This window comes from Staurois parvus, unplaced genomic scaffold, assembly GCF_062004578.1.
Source record: "Staurois parvus isolate SC_StPar_1 unplaced genomic scaffold, SC_StPar_1.0 ptg001328l, whole genome shotgun sequence".
NCBI classification, from domain to species: Eukaryota; Metazoa; Chordata; class Amphibia; order Anura; family Ranidae; genus Staurois; species Staurois parvus.
This window is the reverse complement of record NW_028319124.1, coordinates 6090542-6109176: the sequence shown is the minus strand read 5'-3', so window position 1 is coordinate 6109176 and position 18635 is coordinate 6090542. Positions and strand designations below refer to the sequence as shown.

Below are 18635 nucleotides of genomic sequence, written 5' to 3'. Positions count from 1 at the left end.
TTACATATGTAAAACAACAGGTATTTATAATAGATCTATTAAAGAATTTACTTCCCAAAATACAGGAAAGAGTTTTGAAATAAAAAAGTTTATTTCTTGTAATTCGACATTTGTTACATACTTATTAGAATGTCCATGCCACTTACAATATGTGGGCAGAACGTCAAGACCCCTTCATAAAAGATTGAGCGAACATGTTAATAACATTAGAAAAGGTAAAAAAGACCACTGTCTCTCGAGACATTTTAGGGATACCCATAATTGTGATCCAGGGACCATTAAATTCTGTGGTATTGACTCTATAGAAGCTCACTGGAGAGGGAGTGATAAAATTAAAATTTTATCACAAAATGAAACATTCTGGATATTCCAATTAAGAACACTTAGACCTAGAGGATTAAATGTGGATTTAGACCTTAATTGCTTTATTTCTAATTTTTAAATGTTCTGTTGTAATTTTATTTTATTTTAGTTTTAATTTTAATGTAGTTAATTATATAAATAATTTAAAATAAATATTCTCCTAGCTTTTTAGGTTAAAAAAGAAACAATTCATATTTAAAATTAATCATAACTTTATGTGCTATTTAGTAGGATATTTATATTTTAGATGAGATGATAATATTTATCGTGACCAGCAGGGGGTGCTAAGGGAGTAGCTATTAGTCTAGATATAGTTTACTATATGAGATGTTTGTCAGGATATACAGAAAGTAGGGGATATTAAATAAAATAATGTTTTTATCAATGTTTTAATTCATTAGTTGTATTCAATGTGAAATCATGATTAGTTAAGATATACATTAATGTAATTTTCTGGATTTGGATTATTGGATATAGGTGTTATATTGTATGCGGTCCCACTAGATATGCTCCTAGTTTCCGATTGTATAGGGAGCTCATTTCCTGTTGGTAGGCTGTGCGGTTTAGTAAGGGCGATGTTTCCCTGTTCCAATATGGCGATCAGAGTATCGTCAGTCAATTGAGGAGCGGTACTTATTGCGGCCAGGTGTCAGGACGTCTCTCTCTCTTATGATTAAGTCCCGGATGTGACGAAACGCGTCAAGAGGAAGTGACGTCATACGCAAGGAGCAGGAACCGGAAGTGTTACAGCGGCCATCTTTGTTGGGGAATCGCTGGATACTCGTGTGTGAACTGCCTGGGAAACTGTGGGAACTGCCTGGTAATCCCCACATAGTGGGGTTTGTCCATATCGCAAATTCTAATTTTAAATGCAAGCAGATTCATTAAAATGTTACTACTCTGAATATACATGGAGGTACGTCATGCTTCATAGACCTGTGAAAGTGGATGGCATTATAACATTATCCTAACAATAAGTGAAGGAGGAGAGGAGGAGAAAGTTCCTTTGGAGGATTTCTACAAATTATACTATTAAGGCGTGGGTTCTTTCTATTGTTGGTAAGGGTATATTGGCCTTACTCACTAGAAGTGTCACGTGTGGGTAGGAATCTCACTGAGTGGATCACTTCAGGATTTTATAATTTTTGAGCACGAGTGTTTTATTACCTATTTGGAAGGTTTTCACAAGTGTTTCACTAATTTTATATCACTTAGTGTTGCACAATTTTGTGATACACATTTGTGTTTGCATGTATGCGTATATATAGGTGTGTATATATATATATATATATATATATATATATATATATTTTTTTTTTTTTTTTTTTTTATTTATTTTTTTTTTTTTTTTGGATTATGTTATGGTAATGCACTATTGTGAGTTTCTTTATTTTTGAGGTTTTTCACAAAAATCATTGAACACAATCAACACTGCAAGGAATACATCTTTCTTAGTTCTACCAATTTTTGATTATCGAGACACTGGACTTTTATGATTTGGTTTTGATCACTGAGACACTGGACTTTATGATTTTGTGTTAGTTTACTATATATATAACTATATGGGGAAAGTTTTGTTGTTATACATATAGGTAGATTATTTGGTAAAAGAGGGTAGATTCTCTTTTGGACCTGTTTATTTAAGTGGTTAAATACCACCAAAATAAAGCTCTATCTGTCACAAAAAAATGCTAAAAAGTTTATATGGGTACAATGTTGTATGACCGTGCAATTTTCATTCAAAGTGTGAGAGCGCTGAAAGCTGGAAATTGGCCTGGGCAGGAAGGTGGTATAAGTACCCTGTAGGCTAGTGGTTCAAGTCACTGCATTCTGTGTAAACATCAGAGGTACAACAAAACACACAAGAGTCACTCAACCCTCAGTATCTGCATCAGCTAAATGCTAAATGGATAACCCTGTTCCAATTAAAGGACCTGGATAAAAAAAAGGTGCAAATACCAAGTGCAATGAGGTTACAGGGGATAAGTACATAACCACAGTATGGGCAACTCCAACAACACAGGAGTGCTCTCAACCCTGTGGAAGTCAATAGAGTCACAAGACCAGGAATAGTTAAAAGCGAAATTCACTTTAATGTTGGGTTAAAAAGCATGACGTGTAGGAGTGCCAAGATTGATACATCACCAAGCCAGTGGAGAGGAGAAACACATATTCCCAGAAGCTGGAGGATGACACATGATCCCGGACACAACAGTAGGTTGCTCAGTCCAGGAGCCTCAGGACAGCGGGAAGGGTGTGTAGGTGGCAGCCACTGGGATCACTGAGATGGCACATCCACTGGAAGTTACGTGTCCCAAATCTGGTTGTTATGTCATACACCTGGCCACTCAAACAAGAGCTGGTGAGGGCAAATTGGAAGCCTAGGGGAGCACTCAAACCATGTGAAACCAAAGGAGAGAAGCTGGTTATCATGATAACATGGCATTAGGGATAAGTGGGGGAAGGGGGGGGGGCATTAGGGATAAGTGGAGGGAGAGGAGGAACACTGGGGATTAGTGGAGGGAGAGGAGGAAAATTGGAGATAAGTGGGGAAGAAGGGGACATTTGGGATACGTGTGGGGGTGGGGGGGAGAGGGGCATTGGGAATAAGTGGTGGGGAGAGTGGGGACATTAGGAATAAGTGGGAGAAGAGGGGGGACCCTGTGGATAAGTGGGAAAAGAGGGGGGGGACACTGGGAATAAGTGGGGAGAGAGGAGGAGCATTGAGGATAAGTGGGGACGAGAGGGGGACTTTGGGGATTAGTGAAGGGAGAGGAGAAACATTGGGGATACGTGGAGGAGAGGGGGATGTTTTAGATAAGTGGGGGGGGAGGAGAGGGGGGACATTAGGAATAAGTGGAGCAGAGGGGGACATTGGGGAATAGTGGGGGGGCGACATTGGGGATAAGTGGGGTGGGGGGTGAGCGTAGTGTGCCCTATGTGATTGTACTGCACATGCTGAGTGTCCCATACCACAGTGCACTTGGTTAGGAAGATTCCAGGAGATGTCCATTACAGGTGGGGTACAGCAGAGGATCAGAGCTCTGAGCAGTATGCTGCAGGGACTGGAGGCGGCTCAGTGCCCTGGGACTGACAGCCAATAGGAAGAAGTCAGGAAAGTATGTATGCACTTCTTGTGGAAAGAAAAGCAAAACTCACCTTGCTGGCTTTTCATTGCGGAGGATCATTAGTGTGGGGCTAGGACAGGCTGTAATACGATACGTTAGGAGATCAGAACGTCAACCTCACTGAATAAAAACACCATTCCTCCACCCTCTCCTCTGCTGTCATGTGCCGAGCAGTGAGGGTTTTGTGCTGCCGGACTAGAAGCCAGGCTTCTCTGTCTACAGTTCTGCCAGCGCCAGAGTAGCCCACAGCAGGGCTAAATGTAGAACAAAACTTCTTGTCTGGAGCCCAGAACTGCATGTCCCAGGCAATAGGAATTAAACATCTCTACACTGTTCTGAGGCTCCTGGGCTGAGCAACCTACTGTTGTGTCCGGGATCATGTGTCATCCTCCAGCTTCTGGGAATATGTGTTTCTCCTCTCCACTGGCTTGGTGATGTATCAATCTTGGCACTCCTACATGTCATGCTTTTTAACCCAACATTAAAGTGAATTTTCATTTTTAACTATTCCTGGTATTGTGACTCTATTGACTTCCACAGGGTTGGGAGCGCTCCTTTATTTGTTGTTTTATGGAATTGATGTTAGCAGTTCCTAGAACCCTAAACATGCTGAGATGCCAAACTATTTGCTGGTCTGTGTCTTTACTTATGGCACACATGCATGGGCAACCTGACTGGCTTTATTATGTATGGCTAGATCCATCTGCAGCTCAGTGAATACCAGAACTGCACACCTTGTTGCTTTTATAGTCACATAAAAAAAATACAAGTATCTTGCAAACTAGATTTGTATGACTAATCGGTCTATGTAGTCCTAGATTGTAAGCTCCAAGGATTGTCTCCCGTTATATTGTAAAGCGCTGAGCAAACTGTTGGCGCTATATAAATCCTGTATAATAATAATAATAATAATGTAGTGCAACTTGACTTGCTTAAGACTTCTAGAAAGTTTCTTACCAGCTCCTGCTTAGCTTGAATTCCATAGTAAGTATCTAACATTTTATAATCAACAAAAAAATATGAAGTGGAATAACTGAAAGAATGAGAGACACACTTACTTTTGGTCGTACCCCCAAGAAACCACTGCAGTTATCTGCACCACAATGACACTCCGTTCGACCGTTTCCCAGACAGTCAAGGTTATAATTAAAGGTTAACTCAGTGCCTGGAAACATAAAATGTTTTGGAATGCACATGTTACTTCATATTTCATTCCATCACCTAAGTCCTCATGCACACTGGACATTTTTACAGCTGCTGTTTTTGGCTTTTGACGGTTTTTTCTACAGCTAGTAAACTCCCCAGCATGTTATCCTATGTGTCCATTCACACATAGACTGTAATCATCATTTTTTGGCAGGGGCGTTTTTTGACTGGAAAAAAAACCCAGAAATAGTGGGTTTCTAGAGAAATATTTTAGCTGTAAAAATGCTCTAATACTGAAAAACATGGAAAAACGTGGTAAAATCACGGCAAACCAGCGTTTTTGGACATTTTTTTAACCAAAAAAACTTTTTGTTCTGCTCAAACAAAACTAAAAACCGCAAACACGAAAAAATGCAGCAAAACGCTAATACAAAACCGCTAAAAAACGCTGAAAAACTTGCATTTTTAATGTGTCTTTACACAGCTAATGTTACCAGTGTTATTAAAACGCCCTGTGTGCAAGGAGCCTAAGATTTACAAATATCATTCCCACATAAATCCTCACCACCGTATCTGGGACTTATTAAGCAAAAATGTTGTCAAATTCATTGCTTTTAGTGGATAACTAAAAATACCTACAAGTAAATGTTTCTGAACACTGACAATCCATTATGAGGCATATTCAATCTTAATTACTATGAAAGGTTGCAATATAGTAACTATTTATTAGCCAAATGAAGTTATCATTTCAATAATACCTTTGCTACCTTTAACACTGTAGATTATTTAGACTAGTGTTTCACAATTGCTGGCTTCTGGCCTTCCTGCTTCCAAGCAGTGGATTTCCAGCTTGTTTATGCATGCTGATAGATACTTTGCCTCAGAGGCTTCACTGCATGTGCTAGAGATCAGGACCCAGCGGCAGATTTATGTAATGCTGCCCCCTCTCCCAGCAGCAGCCTGCACAGAAGCATTCCTGTAGTTGCTGGCATATTAAAACAGCAGCAAGAAAGTTGTAAAGGGTAGGCCAGGGAGATGCTTAGGAGTGAAGCACTGAAAGACAAGAAGGAGTGAAGGGGGAGCAGGGGCGGACTGACCATTTGGAAACTTGGGCACTGCCCAAGGGCCCGGGGTCAGTAGGGGGCCCCATGAGATGCCCCTGGTACCCTTTTCATAGGCTTTTTTGAGTTTGGGCAAGGACACAGGGGCCCCATGATCCCCTATTGCCCAGGGGCCCCATGAGTTGTCAGTCCGCCCCTGAGGGAGAGTCTGCTATAAGAAAAAGAAAACATAATATATTGCAGTTTACCAAATCCCCAAATTTAGTGGGTGCATTCATTTTCCTTTCTGTAAAAAAAGAAAATGAATGAAGCAATCACATTTGATTTTTGTAACATTGTAAACTGCAACCTATTACATTTTTGTTTTCAGGTTTAATACCACTTTACATTTATGGTGCTGGTTTGGGGATTGGGGATTATTGCAGAAAGATATTAGTCTAGGTTCACATCTACAGTACCTTGAAAAAGTATTCATACCCCTTGAAATTTTCCACATTTTCTCATGTTACAACCAAAAACTTAAATGTATTTCATTGGGATTTCATGTGATAGACCAACACAAAGTGGCACATAATTGTGAAGTGGAAGGAAAATGATAAATGGTTTTCAAACTTTTTTTTACAAATAAATCTGTGAAAAGTGTGGCGTGCATTTGTCCCTGACCTGTATGTTGTGTTTCTTGGCCTTCATAATGCTGTTTGTTCACCAATGTTCTCTAACAAACTTCTGAGGGCTTCACAGAACAGCTGTATTTATACTGAGATTAAATTACACACGGGTGGACTTTTTTTACTAATAAAGCGACTTTGGAAGGCAATTGGTTCCACTAGATTTTAGTTAGGGGTATCAAAGTAAAGGGGGCTGAATACAAATGCACGCCACACTTTTCAGGTATTTATTTTTAAGCAATTTTTAAAACCATTTATCATTTTCCTTCCACTTCACAATTATGTGCCACTTTGTGTTGGTCTATTACATAAAATGCCAATAAAATACATTTACGTTTTTGGTTGTAACATGAGAAAATGTGGAAAATTTCAAGGGGTATGAATACTTTTTCAAGGCACTGTATGTGCACGGGCACAGCAGCCAATTCTTTTGAATAGGCTGTTGTACCTGTGTTTCCCATAGGTAAAAGTCCCTGACCCATACAGCCGCATGGCACCTGAAAACCTGGCATGTTTTCCAATGATTGGAATGGCATATATAAGTGATTTTGAGCAGCCCTGCTACTCTGTAGCAGTAGTTCTGCTATAGGGTGGTCTAGAAGTGGTTAAAGGTAAACTTATCCTTTAAATACGCATGTTGCTTTCTTTTATTGTGTATCAACCCTTTTTTTATTGTTGTATCATGGAAGGATTTGAAAGAATTTGACCAAGTACTGGGGTCTCACTAAGATTGAGAACCACTAGTTTAATTTACACACATTTGTTGCTGCAGTAAATAAACTGGGGGTTTTTCACACTTTAACATTTTTTTCAGCGGTTTATTGTGAAACAAATTGTTACATTGTAATTCTCTGCAACTAACTGCAATGCAGCATTTTTTTTATGCTTTAGCAAACACTGACAATTTTATACTATGCTGTTGCTAAAAATCAGCTGTAAGGCCCCATGCACACTGGCGTTTAGCCTTTGTGCATGAGATTCTGGCGTATTTGTATGGGCGGAAGGCCTAGGTGCACTGTCCAGCCTTGTTCCAGGCAGCCTGTAAAACTCTGAGAGGCTGAAGGCTGCTGCAGCTGGACAGGGATGGACGGTGAACTGAGTGGTTGATTTACTAAAGGCAAATAAACACTGCACTTTGGAAATGCAGGTTCACTTTACAAGTGCAGTTGCTAAAGAACTTAGTAAATGCGGTAAAGCTTCACTTTACAAAGAATACCCAATCACATGCAAGGAAAGTAAAAAAAAAACAGCACTTTTGCTTGCACATGATTGGATGATTAAAGTCAGTAGAGTTTCACCTCACTTACTAAGCTCTAGAGCAACCGCACTTGCAAAGTGCACAGCCTATTTGCCTTTAGTAAATCAACCCCTGAGTGTTACTAACATTTAGTGCAGTATATGCTAGAGATAATTGTCTGAGATCATGGCATTTACATCTGAGGATTCCTTGGAGGATATGAGGTACACTCTAGGCCCTTTAGTGGACAAAGGGGGCTTTAACCACCTCGGTGGCAGTGCAGGGTCGGTTGGACGTTTATAAATGGCCTCCCTGCACCCTGCTTGTGCGCGCTCCCTGGGAGCGCGCAGCACTGTGATTCGGTGCCCGCTGTGTCCTCCGGACACAGTGGAACACCGATCGTCGGACGGGACCTCTGTGCGAGGTCCTGATCATGTGATCACTGATTGGCCAATCAGTGATCACATGCAGAGTAATAAGCAAGAGTATACAGAGTAATAAGCATTTGTGACATCATTGCTTACTATGTGTTAAATCTGTGAATGATCACAGAGGTCACATGGTACAAGGATATTCACAACAGCCTTGTACCATGTGACAAGCTGTGACCAATCACAGTTCACACAGTAGTTCTCAATGGCTGCAAGAATGCAGCTAGAGAGGAGAAATGATTGCTTTTACAGCCTTTATGGGTGTAAAAGCAATCAGTGTAAACAAAAAACAAATCTTCATCACCCCCCACAAGTAGTACAGTGTCACCATGGTGACACTGTACTGCTAGGGTGACAGTATGTAAAAAAATAAATAAATAATAATATAAAAAAAAAATAAAAAAATGTAAAAAAAAATGTTTAAAAATTATAATTTTTGGTTATAAACTAATTTGGTTTTTTTTTTACTAAAAATATAACGGAATAAATTTTGGCCAAGATTTATGATGAAATACTATTTGCAAAATTTTATAAGAAAAACACTTTTTTTCAAAATGTTTGGACTTTTTAATTTACATAGCAAAAAAATAAAAATCCCAGTGGTGAATATACAGTCAGGTCCATAAATATTGGGACATCGACACAAATCTAACATTTTTGGCTCTATGCACCACCACAATGGATTTGAAATGAAACAAACAAGATGTGCTTTAACTGCAGACTGTCAGCTTTAATTTGAGGGTATTTACATCCAAATCAGGTGAACGGTGTAGGAATTACAACAGTTTGCATATGTGCCTCCCACTTCTTATGGGACCAAAAGTAATGGGACAATTGGCTTCTCAGCTGTTCCATGGCCAGGTGTGTGTTATTCCCTCATTATCCCAATTACAATGAGCAGATAAAAGGTCCAGAGTTCATTTCAAGTGTGCTATTTGCATTTGGAATCTGTTGCTGTCAACTCTCAAGATGAGATCCAAAGAGCTGTCACTATCAGTGAAGCGAGCCATCATTAGGCTGAAAAAACAAAACAAACCCATCAGAGAGATAGCAAAAACATTAGGCGTGGCCAAAACAACTGTTTGGAACATTCTTAAAAAGAAGGAACGCATCGGTGAGCTCAGCAACACCGAAAGACCCGGAAGACCACGGAAAACAACTGTGGTGGATGACCGAAGAATTCTTTCCCTGGTGAAGAAAACACCCTTCACAACAGTTGGTCAGATCAAGAACACTCTCCAGGAGGTAGGTGTATGTGTGTCAAAGTCAACAATCAAGAGAAGACTTCACCAGAGTGAATACAGAGGGTTCACCACAAGATGTAAACCATTGGTGAGCCTCAAAAACAGGAAGGCCAAATTAGAGTTTGCCAAACGACATGTAAAAAAGCCTTCACAGTTCTGGAACAACATCCTATGGACAGATGAGACCAAGATCAACTTGTACCAGAGTGATGGGAAGAGAAGAGTATGGAGAAGGAAAGGAACTGCTCATGATCCTAAGCATACCACCTCATCAGTGAAGCATGGTGGTGGTAGTGTCATGGCGTGGGCATGTATGGCTGCCAATGGAACTGGTTCTCTTCTATTTATTGATGATGTGACTGCTGACAAAAGCAGCAGGATGAATTCTGAAGTGTTTCGGGCAATATTATCTGCTCATATTCAGCCAAATGCTTCAGAACTCATTGGACGCCGCTTCACAGTGCAGATGGACAATGACCCAAAGCATACTGCAAAAGCAACCAAAGAGTTTTTTAAGGGAAAGAAGTGGAATGTTATGCAATGGCCAAGTCAATCACATGACCTGAATCCGATTGAGCATGCATTTCACTTGCTGAAGACAAAACTGAAGGGAAAATGCCCCAAGAACAAGCAGGAACTGAAGACAGTTGCAGTAGAGGCCTGGCAGAGCATCACCAGGGATGAAACCCAGCGTCTGGTGATGTCTATGCGTTCCAGACTTCAGGCTGTAATTGACTGCAAAAGATTTGCAACCAAGTATTAAAAAGTGAAAGTTTGATTTATGATTATTATTCTGTCCCATTACTTTTGGTCCCTTAACAAGTGGAAGGCACATATGCAAACTGTTGTAATTCCTACACCGTTCACCTGATTTGGATGTAAATACCCTCAAATTAAAGCTGACAGTCTGCAGTTAAAGCACATCTTGTTTGTTTCATTTCAAATCCTTTGTGGTGGTGTATAGAGCCAAAAATGTTAGAATTGTGTCGATGTCCCAATATTTATGGACCTGACTGTATACCACCAACGCTTTATCTGTCTCAAAAAAATGCTAAAAATTCATATGGGTACAGTGTTGCATGACCACGCAATTGTCATTCAAAGTGCAATAGCACTGAAAGCTGAAAATTGGCCTGGACAGGAAGGGGGTAAAAGTGTCCGGACTGGAAGTGGTTAGGACTCATTCAAGATGAACACTGTGTCACCACAAATATAATGCAGTACTTTTTCACTCTTCCAGGGCATTTTCAAACAAACACCTGTTAAATATGCAAACATAACTTTTTGTGTCATGATAATGAGGGTTGTCTCAGTTAGAAAAGCCACTGTATGATCCACTAAACTTTTAGGTAGACATTACCTCTACTATAGGAAATACCTTTTTTTATTGCAGGGGGAACACTAAGATGCATTTAAGATATGTGTTATTATATCAACAAACCAATAAACACAAGTGATGTGTTTTTTAGTAACAGTAAATAAACCTCAAATTACAAAATTATACAGCAAGGTAGAAATGGTTAAATCACTGTACCTTGAGGTATGTCACAAAGCGCAAACAGTCCGACTCTCACATCGCCATTCACCGTCCACTTTTGGGTGTCGCAGTTTGGGTTACAGCTGTGATTCATGAAACGGGAATAATTCCCCTTAGGGCCAGCATCTATGATACGATCCTGGAATTCACCGGACAGAAAGAGGCACAATCAATCTGCTAGATGATAACAGAAAATTAAAATAATGCACAACTGACTCTTCTGAAACGATGTACTCTGCTCATCCTCTGAAAAACGAAATGTTTTTCTCTAAATGCTGTCTATATATACATGTCCTATTCAGATATGTTCCTCCGCAGAAATTTCACATCAAGCTATTTGAATGTTTTCCACCTATAATGCTAATAATCATACTACCCCTTCAGGAAGCAAACAATTCTATCACCTAACTGATCAATAAAGTATCATAAGATCAGGGGACTTTGGATCTCCTCCCCGATCCACTTCTCCCACTACACCCAGGTAATATATAAATGCCTGTTTTCTTTTCTTTTTCTTGTCTTGTAATACACTCCCTTTAAATTGATGTTGCCAGGTGATGTCCAATCATCTGTCTGTATGCCAAAATCTAAGGGCAAGTCTTTTGAAGATTTTATTGTAATGTTCTCTTTATTATTTTGTTTTGTATTGTCATCTTTGCAAAATTTTATTTTAAAAAATCCCCTTTAACCACTTACTAACTTAAGGCCATATATAAACATCCTGCTGCCATGAGCTTAGTATAAGTTTTATAGTTGGCAATCGACTGTTCAGTAAAAGTGATTTGGGTGGTTCTACAGCCATTCAACTACTTTTACAGTAGTGAGAAGGGCCACACTGGCTTATTAGCCTCCCTAAGATAGCATTAAAGATAAACAAAAAAAAAAAAGATACAAAATTAATTTATAATAAAATGTATGCAAATAATGAAAACAAAAAGCTCCCTTTCACCCTTGGGTACCTTTTTTGCCATTTCATGGGCAAGTACAATGTTGAGGCTAGACATGTTCAGCATCTATTTACTTGATACAATCTCATCTTTTATATTTTACCAAAATATTGGGTGTTATATTGTGTTTGTGTGCACTAAAAGTCATTTTAGTGTATTTTTTCTTGAAAATGTGCATTTGATAAGAAGCTGCACAAATATCGTGCTACATATAAAATTTGCAACAGCCACCATTTTACTCTACAGAGCCAATATAATTGATTGGGGCTCTAAGTCATTTTTTAGCAAAATATTTTTTAGCAAGTGTGTGAAAAAGAAAAAAATTGCCCTTGACGCAAAGTAGTTAAAAGAAGGCAGCGTATTGGATCATCTTTCCCAATCAGCACTGACCCTTCATACTGCTTAGGGTTTATTGATTTGTGTTTTTAAGGAAAGAACAGAAGTCAGATTACCAAAACTGATATTTAGTTTAACAGTTTGTGTACTTGGCTGTTAATCTTTTCTCCCAATACTACTAATTGGAATTACAAAATAAGCTTCATTCAGCTTAGAAGGGGGCAAAACAAATCTTACAAATCAGCTTAATGCACCTGAAATGCTGCATTGTCCCATCTACACTCTTTTACCTTCTGTGAGAACGGAGAGCTCCCAACACTGCCCATCCACTACACCAGTCACAAGGAAGCTGTCTTTATCTTGCTGAATTTTTAATTTAATACACATTGTGAAGAATGAAGCTATATGAGTGCTAAATGTTCATCAGAAGAGGTCTTCAGAAATTTACATGGACTAACGTTTTAATGGACTGCCCATAAGAGAGTACAAGCACTAGTCTTAGTTTGAGGGAAAACAAAATTTCAAGTCTACAAAGTCCTCCCTAAACAAGAATGCTTTCAACCTAGAGTAGAGAGAGGATGAAAGCAGAGCTGGCAGACACTGCTCATACTGTCTGACTTGGGGAAAGTATGGACTGTTCACCAATTGACAGACTGCAGGTTACATAGGGGCGATCTACTAAAACTGGAACACTCGGAATCTGGTGCAGCTGTACGTGGTAGCCAATCAGCTTCTAACTTCAGCTTGTTCAATTAGACTTTGAGAATAAAACCTGGAAGCTGATTGGTTTCTATGCAGAGCTGTACCAGATATTGCACACTCTACGTTTAGTAACCCCCCTCAGTATGTACTTAGGTGTCATATATTTAGTAGGCACTGTCAGTCAGGCCTGTAAAGCCCCTTCCAGATGAGGCGGACTCTTACCCTTATAAATCAAGGAACACAGGTCGTTACTAAATCATTTTTTAAAAATACTGATAGGAATAGTTATATTCCCATTGACAGCTGCCATCCCCCCTCATGGTTGTCCAATATACCTAAGGGACAATTCATGAGGATAAGACGCAACTGTGGAGATTTAGATACATATCTTTCACAAGTGGCTATTCTTAAGAAAAGATTTGGAGAAAAAGGGTATGATGAGGTCGTTTTGGACCAAACAGTGAAACAGGTTGCGTGTATGGATAGGGAGATGATGTTATCCCAACCTAAAAAAGAAAGAACCAATCAAGTCTGCCCTTTTATAAGCAATTTCTCCATACAACACATGGAAGTGAAGAAAATAATAAATAGGAATTGGGGGGTGCTTAAAACAGACCCTATTTTGTCTAAGCTACTTCCTGATAGGCCAGAAATTACCTTTCATAAGGCAATGCCACTTAAAACCAGAATAGCGCCAAACATTATTGATCCTCCTACTGCTACATCATTTTTTTCTGACATTAAAGGCTTTCACCCCTGTAACAAATGCATGATTTGCAAGTACAATGGGATTAGGAAAAATAAGAGCAAATCTTTTGTCTCCCACACTACTGGAAGGAGCTATAAAATTCCTCTGTTCATCTCTTGCAACAGCAGATATGTAGTGTACTTACTAGAGTGCCCATGCCGCAAACAGTATGTAGGTAGGACCACAAGGAGATTGAGGGACAGGCTCAGAGAGCATGTGTATAATATTAAGAGAGGCTATAAAGAGCATTCTTTATCTAAACACTATAGGTACTTTCACAATAGAGATCCCTCATCTTTAAAATTTATTGAGATTGACATGATCAGACATCATTGGAGAGGCATTAATAGACGCAGAGCCGTTTTGCAGCTAGAAACCAAGTGGATCTATGAGATTCAATCTCTAAATCCACTAGGGTTAAATATAGATCTAGATATTAATTGTTTTACAGATAATAGCTGAGTTTTAAATATTTATTCTATGCCTTATTCAACAATCACATCTGTGGGTTGTTTGACTGCCCTTTGGAACATAATGATACTATATGATGTTGCGTTACCTGTTATCTATTTATTTTATCTTTTTTATCTGGTTTTGAGGTGATATTGGTTTTTGAATTTGATTTTACTGACTTCTGATGACATTTATTATATATTTTTAATATGACTTAATATTTTACTATACGGACGTATTCGGTTCATTCCTATTCTATTCTATAATATTTTTATGCTATTTCTAAGTTTATATGATGTATATGGGACTCAATTGTTCCATTTTACGTATGTTTTGTTTACACATATTAGGTCCCATGATGCCACATTGTGATTCCATCATAACCATGACTTTTAGGGGAGATTCTTTTATTTTTATTTCTCCCTTCACATAATTTAGCCTTTTACTATTAATTATTAATTTTAATTTTTTTTTACAATGGTTTCCTTCTTTTCCCTATACATATTATCTCTGGGGATATATATAATGGTTGGTGTTTTTCCTTATCCCCAGTGTTTTCATTAAAGACATATATATTGTTACATTTAATCACAATGAGGGTCACGTGCTGTTGCCCCATTTTTAAGATTGTTATTTATATTTGTGTTACACCATTAACACTACTGCCATGAATGTTTCCCATTTTAAAAGTTGCTTATATATATATTAATATTCATCATCTTATGCTGATCAGTTTGTGGTAATCTGATTGCCAGTGTCTGTAATCCAGCTGTGTGCGCGCACGTGCATGCACATTAGTGCTTTGTCCCTAATACTCTGATAAAATGTCGCCCGCGCATGTGCAGATGCACTAAATGTATAAAATGGGATTTTAGACGTCCGACAATAGGTACACCCCTTTTGAGAACGTGCTCTTGCACGAAACACATCAAGGAGGAGCCCTAACATCATGAGTGTCATGCCGCCGGAGCCGTACGGAGGTCCGGGCGGCCATTTTGGAGAGTGGCTGAGCAGCCAAATGTTATCTTATGTGCACTTTACTGGTTATACTTATTCCAATTATCGATATGGAATGTTTTTAATTTATATTTTTGGAAATTTATCCTTAATAAATGAATACTTCTTGAGAAAGTACTACACTATATGTTTTTCATATACTGCTTGGCTCTGAGTTAACTGCTCACAGAGACCCCCAGAGGAAGCGTGGCTGCATGTGAAGCTGGTGTCCAGATGAGGGATCCTTGCTCTGGCTGGCTGTTCCATTTAAAGGGGCCCCTACAGAGGCCTATTGGTTTAATGCAAGTAACCTATGTGCATCTGGTGAGTGCGCATTTTATATATTGCTGCATGGAGTCACATCACGAGGATGTTCACTATGAAAATTACCCACGAGTCTGAAGTTTAACCACTTGTATTGCTGACCTACCTAAGTCAAGCCTGCACTTCTTTCCACACATCTCTAGACTGTACAATATAACTTCTCATTCGTGCGCCTAATTAAGCGCCGTATTCATCTAGAAGTTTACTGTATTGAGTTTTATTTTTATTTATTTTATATATTTATATAAAAATATTATATATTATAATGCACCTTTTGATATATATCTGCTAGGAGTCCACTTGCTCAGAGGTGGATCTGCCCGCTGATCTCCGCTGAGCAGACGGGTGGCTGTTCCATGTCCACTCCGCTTATGCAAAGCGGACACAGACACAGCCGGTTCTCCTCTATAGTCAGTCGGATGTAAACAGACTGCCTGTCCGTTTCGTCCCGACTGTCATCCAATCCGATCCACTAGATAGAAGGGGCATCCGCATCCATCTGTTTTTAGTGGATCAGATTGGATGTAGGCGAGTGTAAACAGACACAGGTGTGTTTACACCCGCTGCTCCACAGAGGACAATAGAGTGTCCGATTGGGTTCGCCTGCAAAACTGACAGATGGATCCGATTGGTCAGCTCATGTGAAGGGGGCCTAATAGTGCTACAGTCTTTGACCGCAAATTGAAAAAAAAAACCAAAAAAATGACCATGTAGACTTAAAAACGTTGTTCCTTCATCATCAATGCTGTTCCATAACATAGAAAAAACAGACATAATATTTGAAGCACATGGAGAGCCTCTGAGTTTATGTGCTAAGTACCAAAACACTGAATATATCTTTTTTGCTAAATTAGAAAAAAAACAAAACACATCATTAGTGTGCCCCTAGAACACACTAATCAATTATCAGCCAGTAGCTGGAGGCATCCACTAAACAAGTACACAAAATACTATAAATGCTTCTGAATCTGCTCTCACCTTGGTGACAGTAAGCAAGTAGAAGTTGGTGACTCCGTTTTCATGGGCTCGTTTCAAGCGTAGTCTGCACTCTTCCTCATCGATCAACTCCCCTACGTATTCATTCACAAACTCGCCCTGAAACGAACCAAAAAATACAAATCTTAGAAAGGAGCAGATATAATCTTATGTTGTTGAACTGTCAACGGTATTTCTACCACATGGGGAAGCCAATCAAAAAACAGTATGGAGAAGAGTCTGGACTATTGCAGCAGTAACAAGAAACACTTGCTCCAGTTTACCTGCATACCTAACATAGCTCATGCTGAAAAACTGATATTTCAGATTTCAGCGGATTGCAGAGTGCTGACATACCCCTTTGAGGTTTACATCTTAGTATCCCAGCCTGAGCTTCCAGTTCCACCCTCCTGTTTTGACCATTATGTGTGTGCCCCTTGTGAATGAAATTTCTATTTATTTTGCATTTCTGAACAAGCAAATTCCCATTCGGTTTGGTATCAGCTGCACTAGGTTGCGTAGCAAGAAAAAATACAATGAAAGAATCTTGCCAATTAAGTCCTTAAGAGGGATAAGAAGTCAGCAGGTAACCAAACATAGCAGGATCCGCAAAAAAATAGAATTTTATGTTTTTAGTGGAATAATTAATGTATTAATTTCTATTAGAAATCTAAACTTTTAAGATATACCTCAAGCTAAAAAACCCAGAAAGTTTCTTTCTACTCATCAGAATGCTACCTTTCGAATATCTCTCTTGCACAGAAGGCCCCAGCCTCTCCTCTCAGTGCGGAAGATCTCAGTCTCGGGGTAAAGCCGTTTAGTAAAGCTCTGGTTTTGGCATCTCTCCCCAGCAGGGCACACCTGTGGGTGACACTCATAGAGCAACATACGGTTCAGGCACTGGGAGTCCAGGCCACATGGAGATTCATCAGTGGGACGACAGTTACAACGAGGTATTTCCGAGATGTCTGCCACCTGGATCTGAATTTTCCCCACGGGTTTGTTGTTCTACAATATGGGAAAAAAAGAAAACAAAAACACACCATAAACAATTTGCTATGACCAAGGATCTGAAACTAAAATGCCTGGTTAAGCAACCAAGACTAATTTAAGTTTACTTGGGCATAGATGATTATTTATTTTATAAATAAAAAAAACTAGAACTGAACATACTAGGTATACAGAACATGTCCATGAAAATCTGTAGAGCAAAATGATTTGAATCTATCCAAGCAGAAAGCAAGCATCCAGGCTCTACTGCCTGCGAGCTGCAATTTCAAATATTATCTACAACAGTCTGCTGGAGAGAGCTGACATTGTAACATCATTATACAGGTATAATGGCTCTGTAGATGTGCTTGTAATATCAACCTGCTGAGTGACGTACACAACAGGGATACTAAAAAGCTAGGTGAATGTGTCTGAAGACAGTAAGGGGTTTATTTACTAAAGCTGGAGAGTCCAAAATCAGACTCCCTTCTGCATAGAAACCAATCAGGTTCCAGGTTTCATTGCCAAAGCTTCATTGAACAAGCTGAGGTTAGAAGCTGATTGGTTTCTATGCAGAAGGGAGTCTGATTTTGGACTCTCCAGCTTTAGTAAATAAACCCCTAAGGGTCTGTACACAACTGCATGGTTTTAGGTCATTGCATGTGCATTTTACATATATATAGTCCAACAATAAAAGGATATATAAAGCTGCCAGCAAGATCACCATCTGGGAAAGTTAGCATAAATTTAGAGATGACAGTGCTCCTATTTCCCCATAGACACCGCAGGCTCAGGCTTCAAGTACAGTTGCAAGAAAAGGTATGTGAACCCCTTGGGATTACGTGGAGTTTTGCATGAATTGGGCATAAAATGTGCTCTGAACGTCATCTAAGTCACAACAATAGAAGAACACAGTCTGCTGAACATAATACTACACAAACATTAGATGTTGCCATGGTTTAATTGCACATAACATGTAAACATTCACAGTGCAGGGAGGAAAAAGTATGTGAACCTTTGCACTTAATAACTGGTTGACCCTCCTTTGGCAGCAATAACCTCAGCCAAACGTTTCCTGTAGTTGCAGATCAGACCTGCACAACGATCTGGAGTAATTTTGGACCACTCCTCTTCACAAAACTGTTTCAGTGTAGCAATATTCTTGGGATGTCTGGTGTGAATCGCTCTCTTAAGGTCATGCCACAGCATTTCAATTGGGTTGAGGTCAGGACTCTGACTGGGCCACTCCAGAAGGCTTATTCTGTGCTGTTGCAGCCATTGTTTTGTTGAATTACTTGTATGCTTTGGGTCATTGTCCTGTTGCATCACCCATCCTCTGCGGAGCTTCA

General features: G+C 39.4%; 1 protein-coding gene across 5 annotated transcripts in view; it reads right to left on the bottom strand.

Moving 5' to 3' along the window:
* NSD3 (nuclear receptor binding SET domain protein 3) overlaps positions 1-18635 on the bottom strand; it is a 192758-nt gene that overhangs the window by 24815 nt on the left and 149308 nt on the right. For all 5 annotated transcript variants that reach the window (XM_089661313.1, XM_089661314.1, XM_089661315.1 and 2 more), the window contains 4 exons: positions 17035-17304; positions 16300-16416; positions 10813-10954; positions 4550-4656 (listed from right to left, as the gene is read on the bottom strand). In XM_089661313.1, the coding sequence (XP_089517439.1) occupies positions 4550-4656; positions 10813-10954; positions 16300-16416; positions 17035-17304 (636 nt within the window). The remainder of the gene's footprint in view (positions 1-4549; positions 4657-10812; positions 10955-16299; positions 16417-17034; positions 17305-18635) is intronic.